This window comes from Ranitomeya imitator, chromosome 1 (assembly GCF_032444005.1).
Source record: "Ranitomeya imitator isolate aRanImi1 chromosome 1, aRanImi1.pri, whole genome shotgun sequence".
Lineage (NCBI taxonomy): Eukaryota > Metazoa > Chordata > Amphibia > Anura > Dendrobatidae > Ranitomeya > Ranitomeya imitator.
Window position 1 is genome coordinate 1,115,970,063 of NC_091282.1, and position 23,226 is coordinate 1,115,993,288.

At 46.5% G+C, this 23,226-nt stretch overlaps 1 protein-coding gene across 1 annotated transcript in view; it reads left to right on the forward strand.

Moving 5' to 3' along the window:
- Positions 1–18,942: 18,942 nt before the first annotated feature.
- MTMR7 (myotubularin related protein 7) overlaps positions 18,943–23,226 on the forward strand; it is a 114,525-nt gene continuing 110,241 nt past the window's right edge. The window contains exon 1 of the mRNA XM_069744403.1: positions 18,943–19,003. Within this exon, the coding sequence (XP_069600504.1) occupies positions 18,980–19,003 (24 nt within the window). The 5' untranslated portion in view covers positions 18,943–18,979. The remainder of the gene's footprint in view (positions 19,004–23,226) is intronic.

The following is a 23,226-nucleotide window of genomic DNA, read 5'->3' on the forward strand; positions in this document are numbered from 1 at the left end:
AAGTGACCGACGAACAAGAGTCTGAGACCTTTGCTATCTGGAACTCCAGATTACCATCGACAACGACAGGAGAAGGTGGCAGAAGTGAAAATCCTGCTGATGCTATGTACTTCTTTAGAAGTGAAAGGTGAAAAACATTATGGATTTTAAAAGTAGGTGGCAGAGCAAGGTGGAATGCTACCGGATTGACGACGGCTAAGATCTTATAAGGACCAATAAACCTGGGACCCAATTTCTAAGACGGAACCTTCAGCTTAATGTTCTGTGAGGACAGCCATACCAAGTCACCAGCACACAGGTCCGGACCCACCAAATGTCTACGATCAGCCACACTCTTATATTTGGAACCCATCTTTCGCAAATTATTAGGGTATGTGCACATGTTGCGGATTCGTGTGAGGATTTTTCTGTGCAGATTCTGAAAAACCCGCAGGTAAAACATTCTGCGTTTTACCTGCGGATTAACAGCAGTTTTTCTGCGGTTTTTCAAATGCATTTTTACACCTGCGGATTCCAATTATGGAGCAGGTGTAAAACGCTGCGGAATCTGCACAAAGAATTGACATGCTGCGGAAAATAAACCGCAGCGTTTCCACGCAGTATTTTCCACAGCATGTGCACTGCAGATTTTGTTTTCCATATGTTTACATGGTACTATACAATGCATGGAAAACTGCTGGGAATCCGTAGCGTCGAATCCGCTGCGCATCCGCAGCCAAATCCGCAACTTGTGCACATACCCTTAATCACCCCCTGCCATATAGTAGAAATAGAAGAAGAAAACCGTTCCTCCTCCGGTAAACCAGAAGGGCGATCACCATTGAATAAACTAAACTGCGGATGGAACCCATATGCCCCGAAAAACGAGGACTTACCGGTTGATTCCTGACAGCGATTATTAACTGCAAATTCAGCCAACGGTAAGTAGGTCACCCAGTCCTCCTGATTCTCAGACACAAAACATCTAAGATATGTCTCTAAATACTGATTAACCCGTTCAGTCTGCCCGTTAGACTGCGGGTGAAAAGCCGAAGAAAAAGACAAATGGATCCCCAGATGGGTGCAAAATGCCCTCCAGAATTTGGAGATAAAGTGCACCTCCAGATCCGAAACAATATCTGTAGGAATCCCATGCAGTGTGATTATTTCCCTGACGAAGATTTGAGCCATAGTTTTGGCGTTACGCAAAGCAATAAAATGAGACATTTTACTGAACCTGTCCACCACCACTAGGATTACAGTGTTCCCTGCAGACACAGGTAGATCCGTAATAAAATCGACCGACAAATGAGTCCAAGGTCTGCTGGGAATCTCCAATGGTTGGAGAGCCCCTGACGGACGAGTATGTGAGGTCTTAGCACACACACAGATATTCCAGGCGGCTACATACTCCTGAACATCCTTATAAGCACCTGGCCACCAAAAACACCGAGTAAGTAGATCTGCTGTGGCCTTATTCCCTAGATGTCCAACCAGCACCGTATCATGATGTTCACTGAGGATTCTAAGACGAAAATTAGCCGGTACAAACAGTTTACCAAGTGGACAGGTAGCAGGGGCGTCCCCCTGAGCGTCAGCAACCTCTCTTTCAAGACTAGAGCACATAGACGCCATCACTTTTTATAAAATAGGTACCGGTTTACACTTATCGCCTCCCCCAAGAAAACAATGGGACAAAGCATCTGCCTTAACATTTTTGCTGAAGCGCATCGCTAGCGCATGCCATTTTCGGCACGCGCTAGCGATGTGCCGTTCTTTTGTGACGGACCTCGGACGCTGCTTGCAGCATCCGAGGTGCGTCCGAGGCCCGTTCCTCGCTAGCGCAGATTGGGGATCTGCGCTAGCGGGGAGGGTGAACGCGGCCCCTATAGACACATTGCGTTAGCGCAATCCGCTAGCGCTATGCGCTTAACGGATTGCCCTAACGTAATGTGAACCTAGCCTTATGGTCAGTGATCACCATCACTGGGTGAACCGCTCCCTCCAAAAAATGACATTACTCCTCAAATGCCCATTTGATAGCTAAGAGTTACCTATTACCAATATCATAGTTTCTCTCAGCTGGCGAAAGTTTTTATAAAAATATGCGCCTGCTTGCAATTTACCAGGAGACGCACCCTGTGACAATACAGCTCCCACTCCCATCTCGGATGCATCCACCTCCACAATGAAAGGCTGAGTGACATCAGGCTGATTAAGAATCAGAACAGAAGCAAAACACCTTTTCAATGTGTCAAATGTCTCCCTGGCAGGACTGGACCACCTGGAGAAGTCCGTCCCCTTCTTAAGGTACCGTCACACATAACGATATCGTTAACGATATCGTTGCTTTTTGTGACGTAGCAACGATATCGTTAACGAAATCATTATGCGTGACAGCGACCAACGATCAGGCCCCTGCTGGGAGATCGTTGGTCCCTGGGGAATGATCAGGACTTTATTTCGTCGCTGGATCACACGCTGACATCGCTGAATCGGCGTGTGTGATGCCGATTCAGCGATGTCTTCACTGGTAACCAGGGTAAACATCGGGTTACTAAGCGCAGGGCCGTGCTTAGTAACCCGATGTTTACCCTGGTTACCATTGTAAAAGTAAAAAAAAAAAACACTACATACTTACATTCCTGTCACGTCCTTCAGCGTCAGCTTCACTGCGTCCCCCAGTGTCAGTGCCGGCCGGCCGTAAAGCAGAGCACAGCGGTGACGTTACCACTCTGCTTTCCGGCCAGCGCTTACACAGTGCAGGGAAGCTGACGCTGGGGGACGCGACAGGAATGTAAGTATGTAGTGTTTTTTTTTTTTTACTTTTACAATGGTAACCAGGGTAAACATCGGGTTACTAAGCGCGGCCCTTCTGCATCGTTGGTCGCTGGAGAGCTGTCTGTGTGACAGCTCTCCAGCGACCACACAACGACTTACCAACGATCACGGCCAGGTCGTATCGCTGGTCGTGATCGTTGGTAAATCGTTAAGTGTAACAGTACCTTTAGTCATATCAGTGAGTGGTTTGGCTACTACCCAAAAGTTTCTTAGGAATTTGCAGTAGTAATTGGCAAAAACCCAATAACCTTTGTAAGGCCTTCAAATCCTCTGGACGATCACACTCCAATACTGCCCATACTTTCGCTGGATCCATGCGAAAACTGGTGGCAGATAATACATATCCAAGGAAAAGGATCTCCTCAACCGAGAACATACACTTCTCCGATTTGACATACAATTTATTGTCATGTAATATGTGTAGGACTTGTCTGACATGTCGCTGGTGTAACTCAAGATCAGGTGAATAAACAAGAATATCATCCAGGTAGATAACAACAAAACTGCCTACTAGGTGACTAAAGATGACATTAATAAAGTGTTGGAAGACGGTGGGCTCGTTCGTCAACCCAAAAAGCATCACCAGATTCTAGTAGTGTCCTTCTGGCCTATTGAACGCAGTCTTCTAGTTATCCCCCTCCTTAATGCAGATGAGGTTGTACGCCCCCCTGAGGTCCATCTTAGAGAACCACTTTGCCCCAACAATTTGATTGAAGAGGTCGGGGATCAGAGGTAGCGGATACGGATCACAGACAGTGATGGCATTAAGTTCCCAGAAATCCAGGCAAGGACGTAACCCCCCCATCCTTCTTCTTGACAAAAAAGAACCCCGCAGCAAGGGGAGAAGAGGCTGGTCGGATATGACCCTTAGCCAGACTTTCCATAATGTAGTCCTTCATGGCCTGCCTTTCTGGACCTGAGATGTTATTGAGTCTGCTCTTGGGCAGCTTGGCACCAGCAACCAGATTAATGGCCCAATCATAAGGACGATGAGGGGGAAGCTCTTGGCCCAAACAGTGTCCATGACAGTATGTACTTCACTTTACCACTTCCTGTGTCTGCCAATCAATTACCGGATTGTGCAGAGCAAGCCAAGGAAGTCCCAGTACCACAGGTGAGGGCAGGCCCTCAAGCACATAGCAGTTTAACACCTCAGAGTGTATGGCCCCCACCTGTAGCCGTAAATCATGGCCCACCTGATTGAAGTGCCCCTGTTTTTGAGGGCCGGAATCGATAGCTATAATGGGTATCAGTCTGGACAAGGTATGTGGGACAAGGCCTTGGTCCCGAACGAACCTAGAGTCGACCAAATTAAACTCCGCCCCACTGTCCAAGAAGGCGGAAACGTCCACCTTATTTTCACCCACGTATAAAATAGCTGGAAGAAAAAAACAAGCCTCTCCCACCGAGGTTATGAGTACACACGAGTTTACAACCTCCCCACAACCCGGGCCCCCTAGTTTCCCGGCGGTTGTTTAAACAAGTGACAGGTAGGACATGTGCTCACAAAATGACCCTTCTTGCCACAACAGAAACACACTCCCCCTTACGCCGGATTAATGCAAATTTGCTAGGTGGGGACGCCGCACCCCACCTGGATTCCACAGTGGAATCAGTACTGATCATGCTCAAACTTGGACCTCCTGCCCCCAGAGGTGACTCCCTATGTCTCTAACGAAGACGACGATCAACGTGGATTGCCAGAGACATGGCCACCTCAAGAGAGTCAGGAGTCTCATAGAGAGCTAACACATCCCTCGCAGAACTGACTATGGAGGGCTGGGTCATCTAGTGTCGGTGGCCCACCGCCGGAATTCAGAGCAGTATTCCTCTGCCAGATGGTCTCCTGGTCTCCTTGCTGAAGAAGGCGCAGAGATGACTCAGCCAAGGACACACGATCAGGGTCATCATACACCAAGCCCAAAGCCTGAAAGAAGCCCTCTACTGTCTGGAGTGACTGTGAGTTAGATGGGAGAGAAAATGCCCATGCTTGCGGGTCCCCCTGCAGGAGCGAGATAACAATCCCCACACGTTGCTCCTCTGTACCTGAGGATACCTGACGCAGCCGGAAATAAAGTTTATAGGCCTCACGGAACACAACAAACTTGTCCAGCTCGCCAGAAAACCTGTCTGGCAGCGCAACCTTGGGCTCCACAATGGTTTGACTGGAGGGCGAGATCCCCACACCAGATATAACAGGGTGCTGTGAAACCACCGTGCGTAAATCCGCCACTTCCAAACTAAGCTGCTACAACTGCCCTGTCAGCACTGTGATAGGATCCATCATGGATCAGAAAAAGGCTTTTGGTCTAAGTTAATTTCACGATAGGACTGGCGAGTAAACTGGGACCAGGGGCACCTTTCTTGGCCCTAGCACTAGGGGGCACCCTAGCTCGCCCTGCTCCCCGGGGTATCTCAGATGGCGAGGATGCCAGGGCCTCCGCCCTTGCCTTGTCTCCTAGCTGCAGCCCTGCGTCTGTCTCCTTCCCCCACCCGAGGAAGGGAGGCGCTACCGTGTACCGCAGTACACCAACCCGACAGACAGGGGAACAAAGACAAGGGTAAAAGAAAATTCCACTCACACAAATATACTCTCACAAATAACAGCAGTATTCACCAGGGTGTGAAGGACGGGGGAAGAAAATAAGGCTGGGTTCACACTGCGTTAGTGTGACCCGTTTAACGGACTACGTTACACCGTGGCATAACGCGGTGTAACGTAGTCCGTTAACGCCGCCATTACTTTCAATGGCGGACGCATCGCTAGCGCACGCCCAAAATGGTAAGGAAAGGGTGAATCAATCACCCGAAAACTCCACCCATATGACCGAAAACCGGTCCCACCAAATTCAGGTGACAGGTTCCCTTTAAAGACAATACTAAATATATAAACCAAAAAGTAACACCAAGAACATTAAATAGAATACAAATACAGGATAGAAGCAGGAAACGCCCAGAAAATCACCATTGCACATGCCCATATAAATAAAAGGATCAATAGGTAAAGTGTCAGTGCAGAGAGATCCATTACTATGGTAAGATTGCCATTATAGATACCTCTTTTATATTAGTAACACCATAGAAAGGAGATCACAAAAGGACAAAGCTTACCAAGGGCAGAGCTGGGGGACCCTGAGCGCAGGTGTAGGCAGACCCCGACGCGCGTTTGGTGTGACAGAAGCACCGCTTTATCAAGAGGAATGGGGTAACCAGCAAGATCAGAACCTTTTATGGCCATGTGACCAGACATGTGGTGTCCGTATGGCCAATCATAGTGGTTGTACCGGAGCATGCGCACCGTACCGTTCGGGCCATAGTCATCCATGTAGTACAACTCACTTCCCATAGTATAATGCACCCCATATTTCTTCATATAGTATAACGTATTCTCCATAATCCTCGATACAGTATAATGCAGCCCACATATAGTGTAATGCAGCCACCACCCTACAGAATATAATGCAGCCACCCCAGAGTATAATGCAACCACCCCGTAGAATATAATACAGCCCACCTCCCCATAATATATAATGTAGCCCCCACCCCATAGAATATAATATACCCCCACAATAGTATATAACAGCCACATAGTATATAACATGGCCTCCCCATAGAATATAATATACCCCCCATAGTATATAGCACAACCCGCATAGCAGATAACACAGCCCACGTGGCAGTATACAGCACAGCCCATGTAGCAGTATAAAGCACAGCCCACATAGTAGTATGCAGCACTGCCCACATAGTAGTATACAGCAAAGCCCACATAGTAGTACATAGCACAGCCCACATAGCATACAGCAGAGCCCACACAGTAGTATATAGCGCAGCCCACATAGTAGTATACAGCACAGCCCACATAATAGCATACAGCACTGCCCACATAGTAGTATGCAGCACTGCCCACATAGTAGTATACAGCAGAGCACACATAGTAGTGTATAGCACAGCCCACATAGTAGTATACATAGTAACATAGTAACATAGTTAGTAAGGCCGAAAAAAGACATTTGTCCATCCAGTTCAGCCTATATTCCATCATAATAAATCCCCAGATCTACGTCCTTCTACAGAACCTAATAATTGTATGATACAATATTGTTCTGCTCCAGGAAGACATCCAGGCCTCTCTTGAACCCCTCGACTGAGTTCGCCATCACCACCTCCTCAGGCAAGCAATTCCAGATTCTCACTGCCCTAACAGTAAAGAATCCTCTTCTATGTTGGTGGAAAAACCTTCTCTCCTCCAGACGCAAAGAATGCCCCCTTGTGCCCGTCACCTTCCTTGGTATAAACAGATCCTCAGCGAGATATTTGTATTGTCCCCTTATATACTTATACATGGTTATTAGATCGCCCCTCAGTCGTCTTTTTTCTAGACTAAATAATCCTAATTTCGCTAATCTATCTGGGCATTGTAGTTCTCCCATCCCCTTTATTAATTTTGTTGCCCTCCTTTGTACTCTCTCTAGTTCCATTATATCCTTCCTGAGCACCGGTGCCCAAAACTGGACACAGTACTCCATGTGCGGTCTAACTAGGGATTTGTACAGAGGCAGTATAATTCTCTCATCATGTGTATCCAGACCTCTTTTAATGCACCCCATGATCCTGTTTGCCTTGGCAGCTGCTGCCTGGCACTGGCTGCTCCAGGTAAGTTTATCATTAACTAGGATCCCCAAGTCCTTCTCCCTGTCAGATTTACCCAGTGGTTTCCCGTTCAGTGTGTAATGGTGATATTGATTCCCTCTTCCCATGTGTATAACCTTACATTTATCATTGTTAAACCTCATCTGCCACCTTTCAGCCCAAGTTTCCAACTTATCCAGATCCATCTGTAGCAGAATACTATCTTCTCTTGTATTAACTGCTTTACATAGTTTTGTATCATCTGCAAATATCGATATTTTACTGTGTAAACCTTCTACCAGATCATTAATGAATATGTTGAAGAGAACAGGTCCCAATACTGACCCCTGCGGTACCCCACTGGTCACAGCGACCCAGTTAGAGACTATACCATTTATAACCACCCTCTGCTTTCTATCACTAAGCCAGTTACTAACCCATTTACACACATTTTCCCCCAGACCAAGCATTCTCATTTTGTGTACCAACCTCTTGTGCGGCACGGTATCAAACGCTTTGGAAAAATCGAGATATACCACGTCCAATGACTCACCGTGGTCCAGTCTATAGCTTACCTCTTCATAAAAACTGATTAGATTGGTTTGACAGGAGCGATTTCTCATAAACCCATGCTGATATGGAGTTAAACAGTTATTCTCATTGAGATAATCCAGAATAACATCCCTCAGAAACCCTTCAAATATTTTACCAACAATAGAGGTTAGACTTACTGGCCTATAATTTCCAGGTTCACTTTTAGAGCCCTTTTTGAATATTGGCACCACATTTGCTATGCGCCAATCCTGCGGAACAGACCCTGTCGCTATAGAGTCACTAAAAATAAGAAATAATGGTTTATCTATTACATTACTTAGTTCTCTTAGTACTCGTGGGTGTATGCCATCCGGACCCGGAGATTTATCTATTTTAATCTTATTTAGCCGGTTTCGCACCTCTTCTTGGGTTAGATTGGTGACCCTTAATATAGGGTTTTCATTGTTTCTTGGGATTTCACCTAGCATTTCATTTTCCACCGTGAATACCGTGGAGAAGAAGGTGTTTAATATGTTAGCTTTTTCCTCGTCATCTACAACCATTCTTTCCTCACTATTTTTTAAGGGGCCTACATTTTCAGTTTTTATTCTTTTACTATTGATATAGTTGAAGAACAGTTTGGGATTAGTTTTACTCTCCTTAGCAATGTGCTTCTCTGTTTCCTTTTTGGCAGCTTTAATTAGTTTTTTAGATAAAGTATTTTTCTCCCTATAGTTTTTTAGAGCTTCAATGGTGCCATCCTGCTTTAGTAGTGCAAATGCTTTCTTTTTACTGTTAATTGCCTGTCTTACTTCTTTGTTTAGCCACATTGGGTTTTTCCTATTTCTAGTCCTTTTATTCCCACAAGGTATAAACCGCTTACACTGCCTATTTAGGATGTTCTTAAACATTTCCCATTTATTATCTGTATTCTCATTTCTGAGGATATTGTCCCAGTCTACCAGATTAAGGGCATCTCTAAGCTGTTCAAACTTTGCCTTCTTAAAGTTCAATGTTTTTGTGACTCCCTGACAAGTCCCCCTAGTGAAAGACAGGTGAAATTGCACAATATTGTGGTCGCTATTTCCTAAATGCCCAACCACCTGCAGATTTGTTATTCTGTCAGGTCTATTAGATAGTATTAGGTCTAAAAGTGCTGCTCCTCTGGTTGGATTCTGCACCAATTGTGAAAGATAATTTTTCTTGGTTATTAGCAGAAACCTGTTGCCTTTATGGGTTTCACAGGTTTCTGTTTCCCAGTTAATATTCGGGTAGTTAAAGTCCCCCATAACCAGGACCTCATTATGGGTTGCAGCTTCATCTATCTGCTTTAGAAGTAGACTTTCCATGCTTTCTGTTATATTTGGGGGTTTGTAACAGACCCCAATGAGAATTTTGTTACCATTTTTCCCTCCATGAATTTCAACCCATATGGACTCGACATCCTCATTCCCTTCGCTAATATCCTCCCTTAAAGTGGACTTTAGACAAGACTTTACATAGAGACAAACCCCTCCTCCTCTCCGATTTTTACGATCCTTTCTAAACAGACTGTAACCCTGTAAGTTAACTGCCCAGTCATAGCTTTCATCTAACCATGTCTCGGTTATTCCCACTATGTCAAAATTACCTGTAGATATTTCTGCTTCTAGTTCTTCCATCTTGTTTGTCAGGCTTCTGGCGTTTGCAAGCATGCAGTTTAGAGGATTTTGTTTTGTTCCAATCTCCTCACTGTGGATTGTTTTAGAAATGTTCTTACCTCCCTTCTGAGTATGTTTTCCTGGGTCGTCTTTGTTCGAGTCTAATGTTTTTCTTCCCGTCCCCTCTTCTTCTAGTTTAACGCCCTCCTGATGAGTGTAGCGAGTCTTCTGGCGAATGTGTGTTTCCCAGGTTTGTTGAGGTGTAGTCCGTCTCTGGCGAGGAGTCCATCATACCAGTAATTCACACCGTGGTCCAGGAATCCAAATCCTTGTTGTCTGCACCATCGTCTTAGCCAGTTGTTTGCATCAAGGATCCTGTTCCATCTCCTGGTGCCATGCCCATCTACTGGAAGGATAGAAGAAAAAACTACCTGTGCATCCAGTTCTTTTACTTTCTTCCCCAACTCTTCAAAGTCCTTGCAGATTGTCGGTAGGTCCTTCCTTGCCGTGTCATTGGTGCCAACATGTATCAGAAGAAATGGGTGGACGTCCTTGGAGCTGAAGAGCTTTGGTATCCTATCGGTCACATCCTTGATCATCGCACCTGGAAGGCAGCATACTTCTCTTGCAGTTATGTCCGGTCTACAGATGGCTGCTTCTGTGCCTCTCAGTAGTGAGTCTCCCACCACCACCACTCTTCGTTGCTTCTTGGCTGTACTTTTTGCTGTCACTTGTTGCTGTGTGCCCTTTTCTTTTTTGCTTGCTGGTATTGCTTCATTCTTAGGTGTGCCATCTTCATCCTCTACAAAGATTTGATATCGGTTCTTCAGTTGTGTGGTTGGTGATTTCTCCATGGTCTTCTTGCTTCTTTTGGTCACATGCTTCCACTCATCTGCTTTTGGAGGTTCTCTGACACTTTTTGCACCTTCTGTGACCAGTAGAGATGCTTCTGTTCTGTCTAGAAAGTCTTCATTCTCTTTGATGAGTTTCAAAGTTGCTATTCTTTCTTCCAGACCCCGCACCTTTTCTTCTAAAAGGGCCACTAGTCTACACTTCTGACAGGTGAAATTGGATTCTTCTTCTGGTCGATCTGTGAACATGTAGCACATGCTGCAGCTCACCATGTAGGTTGTCACATCTGCCATGTTGCTCCTAGATCCTGCTGACTTGCTGTGTGTTTTCCTTCTTGTGTAATCTACTCAGCCAAGCTCTCTTGCAATAATGTCCTACAGGCAAAAATTAGCCTCCTGAAGCTTGAATCCCTGGTTTGGTGATGCTTTCGAAGCAGCTGGTCCCGGCTGTACCCAACGATCTTCTAGCTTAGGGAGACTTCGCTTCTCCCAGAAGGCACCTGGGATACAGCAGAGCCCACACAGTAATATATAGCTCAGCCCACGTAGTAGTATACAGCACAGCCCACGTAGTAGTATACAGCACAGCCCACACAGTAGTATATAGCACAGCTGACATAGTTCCCCAAGGGCTAGGGGAACTCGGTACCGGGCCCTTCGGTTCTCGTCGGGGATGTCACGGTGGCTGACCTGGTCCGTGGCCCTAGGGATGTCCGTTGTAAAATTGGGGAAAGGTCTTTAAAGAGATAATGTTCGTGACGCCACCTGTGGTATTCGGTCAGGGTGACCGACGCTGCTTAGGGGCCCAATGGGGTGATGTTATGGCAGCTAGATGGTATACCTTCCCACAGGTGAAGTATGTCCCCAGGGCTTCCCAGAGTGTAGATGGTGGATGATGTAAGGCGCAGTGAATAACGAGGACACAAGGTTGCAGTCTCTTTACCTTTACTGAAGGCTTCAGCATCCACAGTCCAGGGTAGGGACCACAGGGTAGGCAGAGTCCGGCCAGTCTGAAGTCAAATCCAGAGTCCCCTTATCCAGGTGGAATTCAATAGCCTTCTTCTAGCACCTGAGTGTTGTAGTACCTCCCTGCTGAGCTCCTCACATCTATCGTAGGTGTTAAGTCTCTTCCTCTTTGTCCCCCTGACGGATAGGACAAACCCGTATGACTGGTGGCCTGAGGCTTTTTATAGGGACCCTAGAGACGCCCCGGCCCCCACAAGTTGCCACTGTGCCTCCTGGGTATATGGTCGGGCAGCCAACGTGGAATCAATTGTCCTGCCAGTCTCTGAAGTAAAGCATAGAGTTTCTTACTCCCTCGGTGTTCTGGCTACCGGTACTGCTTTTCAGAAGGAAGCAACCTGATTATAGCTGGTCTCCCCCTGATGTTCCTCTCCTTTTGCTATGACTTAGTTTCTCACTCACTGCAACACAATTCCTTTCAATGTCTCTTTCTTTGGATGCTGCCGCACGTGGGGCAGGTGCAGCTCCGTGAACCCTCGTTCTCCCACAGACCTTCCGTCTGCTCTCCTCTCCTCCTTCTAACTTTCTGTCCAGACTACCAGTTTTACCTAATTGTGAGGAGTGCCCTAATAGATAGAAGCATGGCTCCCCCTGGCGGCCTGGAGTGTGAAGTGTGTTTTGTGGTTGTGATAACTGGACAGAAGATCTCCTTCATTGCCTTCAGACGTAACATCACTCCCCTGGTGGAAGAATAACATTACTGCAACGACCAGGACTCTGGGGCGCTGCATATACAGCACAGCCCACATAGTAGTATACAGCACTGCCCACATAGTAGTATACAGCAGAGCCCACATAGTAGTGTATAGCACAGCCCACATAGTAGTATACAGCAGAGCCCACATAGTAGTGTATAGCACAGCCCACATAGTGGTAAACAGCAGAGCCCACACAGTAGTATATAGCACAGCCCACGTAGTAGTATACAGCACAGCCCACGTAGTAGTATACAGCACAGCCCACACAGTAGTACTGTATATAGCACAGCCCACACAGTAGTATACAGCAGAGCCCACACAGTAGTATACAGCAGCGCCCACACAGTAGTGTACAGCACAGCCCACATAGTAGTATACAGCACAGCCCACATAGTAGTGTATAGCACAGCCCACATAGTAGTATACAGCAGAGCCCACATAGTAGTGTATAGCACAGCCCACATAGCAGTATACAGCACAGCCCACACAGTAGCATACAGCAGAGCCCACACAGTAGTATACAGCAGAGCTCACATCTCTCCTCCCCCCCAGAATGGCCCCACAGTCCAGTAAAAAAAAAACACTCCTCACCTCCCCTCGTGCCTGCGGTGCTCCCTGCTCCTGTCTCGGTAGCTGCCGCTGCACTGCCTGCAACACAGTGAGTGCTCCCGCGCACCCGTAGTGTCAGAGGCAGAGCAGGGAATGATGGAGAGGGAGCGTCAGGTGACGCTCTCTCCTTCATCATTGCATTCAACTGTACCGGCGTTATAGACGCCGGTATAGTTGAATGCGGCAGCGGCGGTGCTGGGGGGAAGGGTGAGTCGGCACGCAGTGGCCCACTACTGGCACCGGCCCTTCTGGCATTTGCCAGAACTGCCAGATGGCCAGTCCGGCCCTGCCTATTGGTGAACAGGACCTTTTCGCGTCACACGCGATGTCACATCCGGTCACATGCCGGCCTCCTGATTGGTTAGGAACCGCAATTAATCCCGTGGTCCTGTTTAACCCTTCACTTCTCACCATACACTAGCATGCCCATGAACCAGCGGTGGACACCACCGTTCACAACGCTAATGCTACTATACAGAACCTAGGAACTTCTGGTACATTTACAGTGGGGAAAAAAGTATTTACTCAGCTACCAATTGTGCAAGTTCTCCCACTTAAAAAGATGAGAGAGGCCTGTAATTGACATCATGACATCATAGGTAGACCACAACTATGAGAGAATTGAGAAAAAAATAAAAACAGAAAATCACCTTCTCTGATTTGGCAAGATTTATTTTGCAAATTATGGTGGAAAATAAGTATTTGGTCACCTAAAAATATGCAAGATTTCTGGCTCTTACAGACCTGTAATGTCTTCTTTAAGAGGCTCCTCTGTCCTCCACTCTTACCTGTAGTAATGGCACCTGTTTGAACTTGTTATCAGTATAAAAGATGCCTGTCCACAACCTCAAACAGTCACACTCCAAACTCTATGGTAAAGACCAAAGAGCTGTCGAAGGACACCAGAAACAAAATTGTAGCCCTGCACCAGGCTGGGAAGACTGTAGGAGCAATAATAAGAAAATGGAAGACATAGAAGACCACTGATAATCTCTCTCGATCTGGGGCTCCACGCAAGATCTCACCCTGTGGGATCAAAATGATTACAAGAACGGTGAGGAAAATCCCAGAATCACACGGGGGGACCTAGTGAATGACCTGTATAGCGCTGGGACCACGGTAACAAAGGCTACCACCAGTAACACACTACACAGCCAGGGACTCAGATCCTGCACTGCCAGATGTATCCCCCTGCCTAAGCCAGTACATGTCCGGGCCTGTCTGAAGTTTGCTGGAGAGCATTTTAATTATCTAGAAGAGTATTGGGAGAATGTCATATGGTTTTATGAAACCAAAGTAGAACTGTTTGGTAGAAGCAAAAATCGTCGTGTTTGGAGGAGACAGAATGTTGAGTTGCATCCAAAGAACACCATACCTACTGTGAAGCATGGTGGTGGCAACATCATGCTTAGGGGCTGTTTCTCTGCAAAGGGACCAGGGCGACTGATACGTGTGCATGAAAAAATGAATTGTGAGATTTTGAGTGCAAACCTCCTTCCATCAGCAAGGGCATTGAAGATGAAACGTGGCTGGGTCTTTCAGCATGATAATGATCCCAAGCACACTGCCAGGGCAATGAAGGAGTGGCTTCATAAGAAGCATATGAAGGTGCTGGAGTGGCCTAACTAGCCCCCAGATCTCAACCCCATTGAAAACCTTTGGAGGAAGTTGAAAGTCTGTGTGGCTCAGCAACAGGCCCAAAACATCACTGCTCTAGGGGAGATCTGCATGGAGGAGTGGCCCAACATACCACCAACAGTGTGTGCCAACCTTGTGAAGACTTAGGCTAGGTTCACATTGCGTTAACAGCAGCCCGTTCAACACATGCGTTAATGGGCTGCTGTTATGTTAACGCAAGTGCCGATGTGTCATATTGCTAGCGCAGATACAGCTAGCAGATGCTCTATCTGCGCTAGTGGTGACTGACCCGGAAACGTTGCAGCCTGCGTCCCAGGGTCTATCACTCAATGACGTCACATCTCTAGCGCACACCCATTTTGTGTGTGCGCTAGCGATGCACCCAAAATAGAGCTAAATGGCAGCATTAACGGACTGCGTTACACTGCGGTGTAACGCAGTCCGTCTAACAGACTGCTAAAACACAATGTGAACCCAGCCTTACAGAAAACAAAATATTGAGATGAACTTTTGTTAATGACCAAATACTTATTTTCCACCATAATTTGTAAAATAAATCTTGCCAAATCAGACAAGGTGATTTTCTGGATTTGTTTTCTCATTTTGACGCTCATAGTTGTAGTCTACCTATGATGTCAATTGCAGGCCTCTCTCATCTTTATAAGTGGGAGAACTTGCACAATTGGTGACTGACTAAATACTTTTTCCCCACTTTTTCCCCACTGCAAAGACTTTGAAGAGTTGGGGAAGAAAGTAAAGGAACTGGATGCACAGGTAGTTTTTTCTTCTATCCTTCCAGTAGACGGGCATGGCACCAGGAGATGGAACAGGATCCTTGATGCAAACAACTGGCTAAGACGATGGTGCAGACAACAAGGATTCGGATTCCTGGACCACGGTGTGAATTACTTGTACGATGGACTCCTCGCCAGAGACGGACTACACCTCAACAAACCTGGGAAACACACATTCGCCAGAAGACTCGCTACACTCATCAGGAGGGCGTTAAACTAGAAGAAGAGGGGACGGGAAGAAAAACATTAGACTTGAACAAAGAAGATCCAGGAAAACATACTCAGAAGGGCGGTAAGAACATTTCTAAAACAATCCACAGCGAGGAGATTGGAACAAAACAAAATCCTCTAAACTGCATGCTTGCAAACGCCAGAAGCCTGACAAACAAGATGGAAGAACTAGAAGCAGAAATATCTACAGGTAACTTTGACATAGTGGGAATAACCGAGACATGGTTAGATGAAAGCTATGACTGGGCAGTTAACTTACAGGGTTACAGTCTGTTTAGAAAGGATCGTAAAAATCGGAGAGGAGGAGGGGTTTGTCTCTATGTAAAGTCTTGTCTAAAGTCCACTTTAAGGGAGGATATTAGCGAAGGAAATGAGGATGTCGAGTCCATATGGGTCGAAATTCATGGAGGGAAAAATGGTAACAAAATTCTCATTGGGGTCTGTTACAAACCCCCAAATATAACAGAAAGCATGGAAAGTCTACTTCTAAAGCAGATAGATGAAGCTGCAACCCATAATGAGGTCCTGGTTATGGGGGACTTTAACTACCCGGATATTAACTGGGAAACAGAAACCTGTGAAACCCGTAAAGGCAACAGGTTTCTGCTAATAACCAAGAAAAATTATCTTTCACAATTGGTGCAGAATCCAACCAGAGGAGCAGCACTTTTAGACCTAATACTATCTAATAGACCTGACAGAATAACAAATCTGCAGGTGGTCGGGCATCTAGGAAATAGCGACCACAATATTGTACAGTTTCACCTGTCTTTCACTAGGGGGACTTGTCAGGGAGTCACAAAAACATTGAACTTTAGGAAGGCAAAGTTTGAACAGCTTAGAGATGCCCTTAATCTGGTAGACTGGGACAATATCCTCAGAAATAAGAATACAGATAATAAATGGGAAATGTTTAAGAACATCCTAAATAGGCAGTGTAAGCGGTTTATACCTTGTGGGAATAAAAGGACTAGAAATAGGAAAAACCCAATGTGGCTAAACAAAGAAGTAAGACAGGCAATTATCAGTAAAAAGAAAGCATTTGCACTACTAAAGCAGGATGGCACCATTGAAGCTCTAAAAAACTATAGGGAGAAAAATACTTTATCTAAAAAACTAATTAAAGCTGCCAAAAAGGAAACAGAGACGCACATTGCTAAGGAGAGTAAAACTAATCCCAAACTGTTCTTCAACTATATCAATAGTAAAAGAATAAAAACTGAAAATGTAGGCCCCTTAAAAAATAGTGAGGAAAGAATGGTTGTAGATGACGAGGAAAAAGCTAACATATTAAACACCTTCTTCTCCACGGTATTCACGGTGGAAAATGAAATGCTAGGTGAAATCCCAAGAAACAATGAAAACCCTATATTAAGGGTCACCAATCTAACCCAAGAAGAGGTGCGAAACCGGCTAAATAAGATTAAAATAGATAAATCTCCGGGTCCGGATGGCATACACTCACGAGTACTAAGAGAACTAAGTAATGTAATAGATAAACCATTATTTCTTATTTTTAGGGACTCTATAGCGACAGGGTCTGTTCCGCAGGATTGGCGCATAGCAAATGTGGTGCCAATATTCAAAAAGGGCTCTAAAAGTGAACCTGGAAATTATAGGCCAGTAAGTCTAACCTCTATTGTTGGTAAAATATTTGAAGGGTTTCTGAGGGATGTTATTCTGGATTATCTCAATGAGAATAACTGTTTAACTCCATATCAGCATGGGTTTATGAGAAATCGCTCCTGTCAAACCAATCTAATCAGTTTTTATGAAGAGGTAAGCTATAGGCTGGACCACGGTGAGTCATTGGACGTGGTATATCTCGATTTTTCCAAAGCGTTTGATACCGTGCCGCACAAGAGGTTGGTACACAAAATGAGAATGCTTGGTCTGGGGGAAATTGTGTGTAAATGGGTTAGTAACTGGCTTAGTGATAGAAAGCAGAGGGTGGTTATAAATGGTATAGTCTCTAACTGGGTCGCTGTGACCAGTGGGGTACCGCAGGGGTCGGTATTGGGACCTGTTCTCTTCAACATATTCATTAATGATCTGGTAGAACGTTTACACAGTAAAATATCGATATTTGCAGATGATACAAAACTATGTAAAGCAGTTAATACAAGAGAAGATAGTATTCTGCTACAGATGGATCTGGATAAGTTGGATACTTGGGCTGAAAGGTGGCAGATGAGGTTTAACAATGATAAATGTAAGGTTATACACATGGGAAGAAGGAATCAATATCACCATTACACACTGAACGGGAAACCACTGGGTAAATCTGACAGGGAGAAGGACTTGGGGATCCTAGTTAATGATAAACTTACCTGGAGCAGCCAGTGCCAGGCAGCAGCTGCCAAGGCAAACAGGATCATGGGGTGCATTAAAAGAGGTCTGGATACACATGATGAGAGCATTATACTGCCTCTGTACAAATCCCTAGTTAGACCGCACATGGAGTACTGTGTCCAGTTTTGGGCACCAGTGCTCAGGAAGGATATAATGGAACTAGAGAGAGTACAAAGGAGGGCAACAAAATTAATAAAGGGGATGGGAGAACTACAATACCCAGATAGATTAGCGAAATTAGGATTATTTAGTCTAGAAAAAAGACGACTGAGGGGCGATCTAATAACCATGTATAAGTATATAAGGGGACAATACAAATATCTCGCTGAGGATCTGTTTATACCAAGGAAGGTGACGGGCACAAGGGGGCATTCTTTGCGTCTGGAGGAGAGAAGGTTTTTCCACCAACATAGAAGAGGATTCTTTACTGTTAGGGCAGTGAGAATCTGGAATTGCTTGCCTGAGGAGGTGGTGATGGCGAACTCAGTCGAGGGGTTCAAGAGAGGCCTGGATGTCTTCCTGGAGCAGAACAATATTGTATCATACAATTATTAGGTTCTGTAGAAGGACGTAGATCTGGGGATTTATTATGATGGAATATAGGCTGAACTGGATGGACAAATGTCTTTTTTCGGCCTTACTAACTATGTTACTATGTTAGATAGATGAGAGATAGATAATAGACAGACAGATGGAAAAACTGATAGAAAGAGAAATAGATGATAGATGGATGATAGATAGATAGATAGATATAGATAGATATTAGATAGATAGATAGATGTTAGATGGATGATAGATGATGGATGATAGAAGATTGCTAGCTAATTAGATAATAGATGGATAGATGGCTGCTAGATGGATAATACACAGCAGGCTATGGTCATTGTTGCTGATCACGTGGCCATTTCTCTCCTATTTGCATGACTCTACATTTCTAGGTGACCCTGTATTGTTATTTTCTTTTTTCTGGCGATTGCCTTTTTCCATCTGTACAGAAAGCTGATTTGCAGCCACATTACTGTGAGGCGGCCAGAGCTTAGTGAGCAGCAGCACCTGGTGAGGAGGAGCCTGCCGCCATCCACATCCCATCCACCGAGCGTCAGCTCCCAGCAGCAGCCAATGGCCGCCAGCATCCTCCTGCACTGACCAGGCACAACATGGAGCACATCAGGCTGCCTAAGGTGAGTGCGCCAGCGGGGCCGGCAGGAGCCTCCTCACCACAGCCGGCACCGGCCCTGCATCCGCCGGCCTTCCCCGCTCCCTGATGATGCCGCGGAGGACATGGAGCATCCTGTGGCGGTGCGGCCCGGCCTGCTGCTGCTGCTGCTGCTGCTGCTCTGGGATTAGGAGGTGATTCCGGAGCTTCTCCATCACTGCTCCCTCCTATTGCATGTGATGGCGCTGCCCGTGTCCGGAGCAGCCTGGATGTTATTGTCTGGTCTATAATGATATAATGATTGGTTATCACAATATTGGACTGTGTGACCTCAGTTCTTATGGGGGATGCTCTGTCTCTATGGGGGCAATGTCCCAACAACACGGCTGGGGACCCCCTCACCGATCACAGTCCTGTCCTTGTGTATAGGAGGGTGGTGCTATCATCTGCAGATGTGGCCTCATTGGTGCCATGTCCTGCCGCAGAGGTCAAGGTCGGGGGGGAACAATGTCCCCTGTGATCAAGGACGCAGAGCGCACACTATAAGGATATGCAATAGCACTATAATGGGGTCTGCGCAGCAAGGGGCTGCTGCCATCATTAGTGGAGGCCGGCCGGCGACATGTTACATACGCAGCATCTTTATGGTCCAGGTGCTATGAAGGGACAGAAGACCCCATTAGACAGTTGATGGCGCGACTAGCATATTGTGTGTCTGCATGGTGGGAAGAAGCGGACACATGGGGAATAATATTCTTTCTACAAGAAGCGACATCACTATTTTGGCAGCTCAGTACTCAGTACTTATTAATGCCAAATATCAGCAGCCGCTTCCCTATCTGAAGGTCAGATTGGCCTGTTGGCTCAGTATGAGGTGGGGGTGGCACACAGTTCTCACCTATTATGTGCCAAGTCCAAAGTAAAAAAGGTCACCCAGTGCCACGTAAAGAGAGACCATGCGGAATAACCTCTATATAATGTAACCTTGTACATGGAGGTGAGCGCTCTCCGGTATCACACATGGAGAGAGCTGCCTGTGATCGGCTATTACTTCTCTACATGGCAGAGTAATGGCTGAGACCCTGATTCCAGTGATGTCATTTTCATAAAATCACTGTTTCACATGCTGCAGATCTAGCAGTGCTATAAATGCTGAGCTCTGTATAACCCTTCCCACACCTCTGATTGGCAGCTCTCTGTGTACACTGTGCATAGGCAGAAAGTTGCTAATCAGTGATGGGAGAGGAGCAGCAGGAGGGCTACATGGCAGGAGACAACACAGCTGGAGGACTACATGGCAGGAGACAACACAGCAGGAGGACTACATAGCAGGAGACAACACAGCAGGAGGACTACATGGCAGGAGACAACACAGCTGGAGGACTACATGGCAGGAGACAACACAGCAGGAGGACTACATAGCAGGAGACAACACAGCAGGAGGACTACATAGCAGGAGACAACACAGCAGGAGGACTACATGGCAGGAGACAACACAGCTGGAGGACTACATGGCAGGAGACAACACAGCAGGAGGACTACATAGCAGGAGACAACACAGCAGGAGGACTACATAGCAGGAGACAACACAGCAGGAGGACTACATAGCAGGAGACAACACAGCAGGAGGACTACATAACAGGAGACAACACAGCAGGAGGACTACATAACAGGAGACAACACAGGTTGAGGACTTCATGGCAGGAGACAACTAGTCCTCTAAAGATAATCTCATGCTGATAATACACTGATTTTATTGAAAAAAGAACACCTAGCCCAGTAAGTGACACATCACTGGAATCTGGGTCTTTCCCCCTACATTATGTTGCTCTCAGATTACATCAGAAATCTGCTGCTTTAATACTAGATCATATAGTTATAATTCCCAGAAGTAATATAGTTTTTCTTTTTTTTTTTACTAATGAAAACACTGAATGTATGTATTATTTTATTACATAATTGCTCGCACATTTGATTGGTGCAATCTTTTCCTTATTACTTGATACATAATTGATTTAGAGCCAAAGTTGTATGAAACACTTCTAGCCCCTCTCCCATAGCATCTGGTATGTGACTGCACAGAAAATAAACTAGAAATACTATTAATTCACACCAATTGGGAAACCATATGGGTATGTTCCCACGGTCAGTAAATGTTGCGGATTGGACACTGCGTACATCCGCAGAGTCCAACCCGCAGTGTCCAGCTGTTACATCTCCACTATGCGTCCACAGACTCCTCCGGCTTCCCTGCGGAGACGGACATGCGGCACGTTTTTCTAGACCACAGCATGTAGAGTTATCTTGTGGAGACGCTCAGTCTCCGCAAGATAAATATTACCAGTCCAATGTATAGGGTGCGGTGATTCTGCACGGTTCAATGAACACATGCGGAATCACCTGTGTTAATAAGTCGTTAGCACTTTGGACAGAGTGGACATGTGCTGCATCCAAAGCACTGCCGATTACTGACCATGGGGACGTAGCCTTAGGCCGGAGTCACACTACAGCGAGATACGGCCGAGTCTCGCAGGTTAAAAGCAAGCTCTGGCACCGGGACTACAGAGCGGAGCGTGCGGCTCCATGTATTGCTGTGCGGCCGCACGCGCCGCTCCGGAGTGCCGGCGCCAGAGCTTGGTTTTAACCTGCGAGACTCGGCCGCATCTCGCTGTGTGTGATCCTGGCCTTAAAAATAGCCTCACTGAAAAGCCCTAATCCTTAACTTTTATTATTGCTTAATATATGGGGGTCAATAAACCATTAATACATTCAGTCTCTACACTGCCTAAATCAGAGGTGCACAATTAATTTTCCCCAGGGGCCACATGAGAGACCGTGACTGTTGTGTAGGGATAACCAATAGGTTGAAATTAATTCTACTCAATATTAATATATTATAATTATTATATTATTGATAATTAATATTAATTGTATCTGTTAATATTGAGCAGAATTAAGCATTCTGACATCCCCCTATATATCGTTTGAACCCGAGGATAGCCCCTTCTGTATATCATATGAGCCCCCCACAGCCTCCCCATATGCAGCATGTCACCACCATAGCCTCCCCATGTGCAGCATGACACCCCCATAGCCTCCCCATGTGCAGCATGACACCCCCATAGCCTCCCCGTGTGCAGCATGACACCCCCATAGCCTCCCCGTGTGCAGCATGACACCCCCATAGCCTCCCCGTGTGCAGCATGACACCCCCATAGCCTCCCCGTGTGCAGCATGACACCCCCATAGCCTCCCCGTGTGCAGCATGACACCCCCATAGCCTCCCCGTGTGCAGCATGACACCCCCATAGCCTCCCCATGTGCAGCATGACACCCCCATAGCCTCCCCATGTGCAGCATGACACCCCCATAGCCTCCCCATGTGCAGCATGACACCCCCATAGCCTCCCCATGTGCAGCATGACACCCCCATAGCCTCCCCATGTGCAGCATGACACCCCCATAGCCTCCCCATGTGCAGCATGACACCCCCATAGCCTCCCCATGTGCAGCATGACACCTCCATAGCCTCCCCATGTGCAGCATGACATCCCCATAGCCTCCCCATGTGCAGCATGACACCCTCATAGCCTCCCCATGCTCACCCAAACATCCCATACACATGAAAAAATAAAGGAACACCACATACTCACCTCGGTCTCGTTCCCCGGCGCTCTCTCTGCCTCCGGTGCACTGACTCTCCGCAGTGCACAGCAGACACGATATAGGATTACCTATAATTGCCTGAAGTATCAAATGATGACACCGCGGGATGGAACTAGTTTGAATTTTATATACCATATATACTCAAGTATAAGCCGAGATTTTCAGCCCCAAAAAAATGGTTGGAAAGTGCCCCTCTCGGCTTATACTCGAGTCACGGTCGGCGGGTGAGGGGGAACGACGTCTGTCAAATACTCACCTGCTCCTGACGCGGCCTCTGCATGTCCCACGGTCTTCGGGCACGGCAGCTTCTTCCCCTGTTCAGCGGTCACATGGTACCGCTCATTAAAGTAATGAATATGGACTCCACTCCCATAGAGGAAGTGACCGCTGACAGAGGACAGAGACCATGTGACCGCTGACAGAGGAAGAAGCTGCAGCGCCATGGGACATGCTGGGACCGCGTCACGAGCGCCGGGAGCAGGTGAGTATTTCATATTCACCTTTCCGCGTTCCACCGACGCTCCGTCTTCCGCGTCCTCTGCACTGACTGTTCAGGTCAGAGGGCGCGATGACATATTAGTG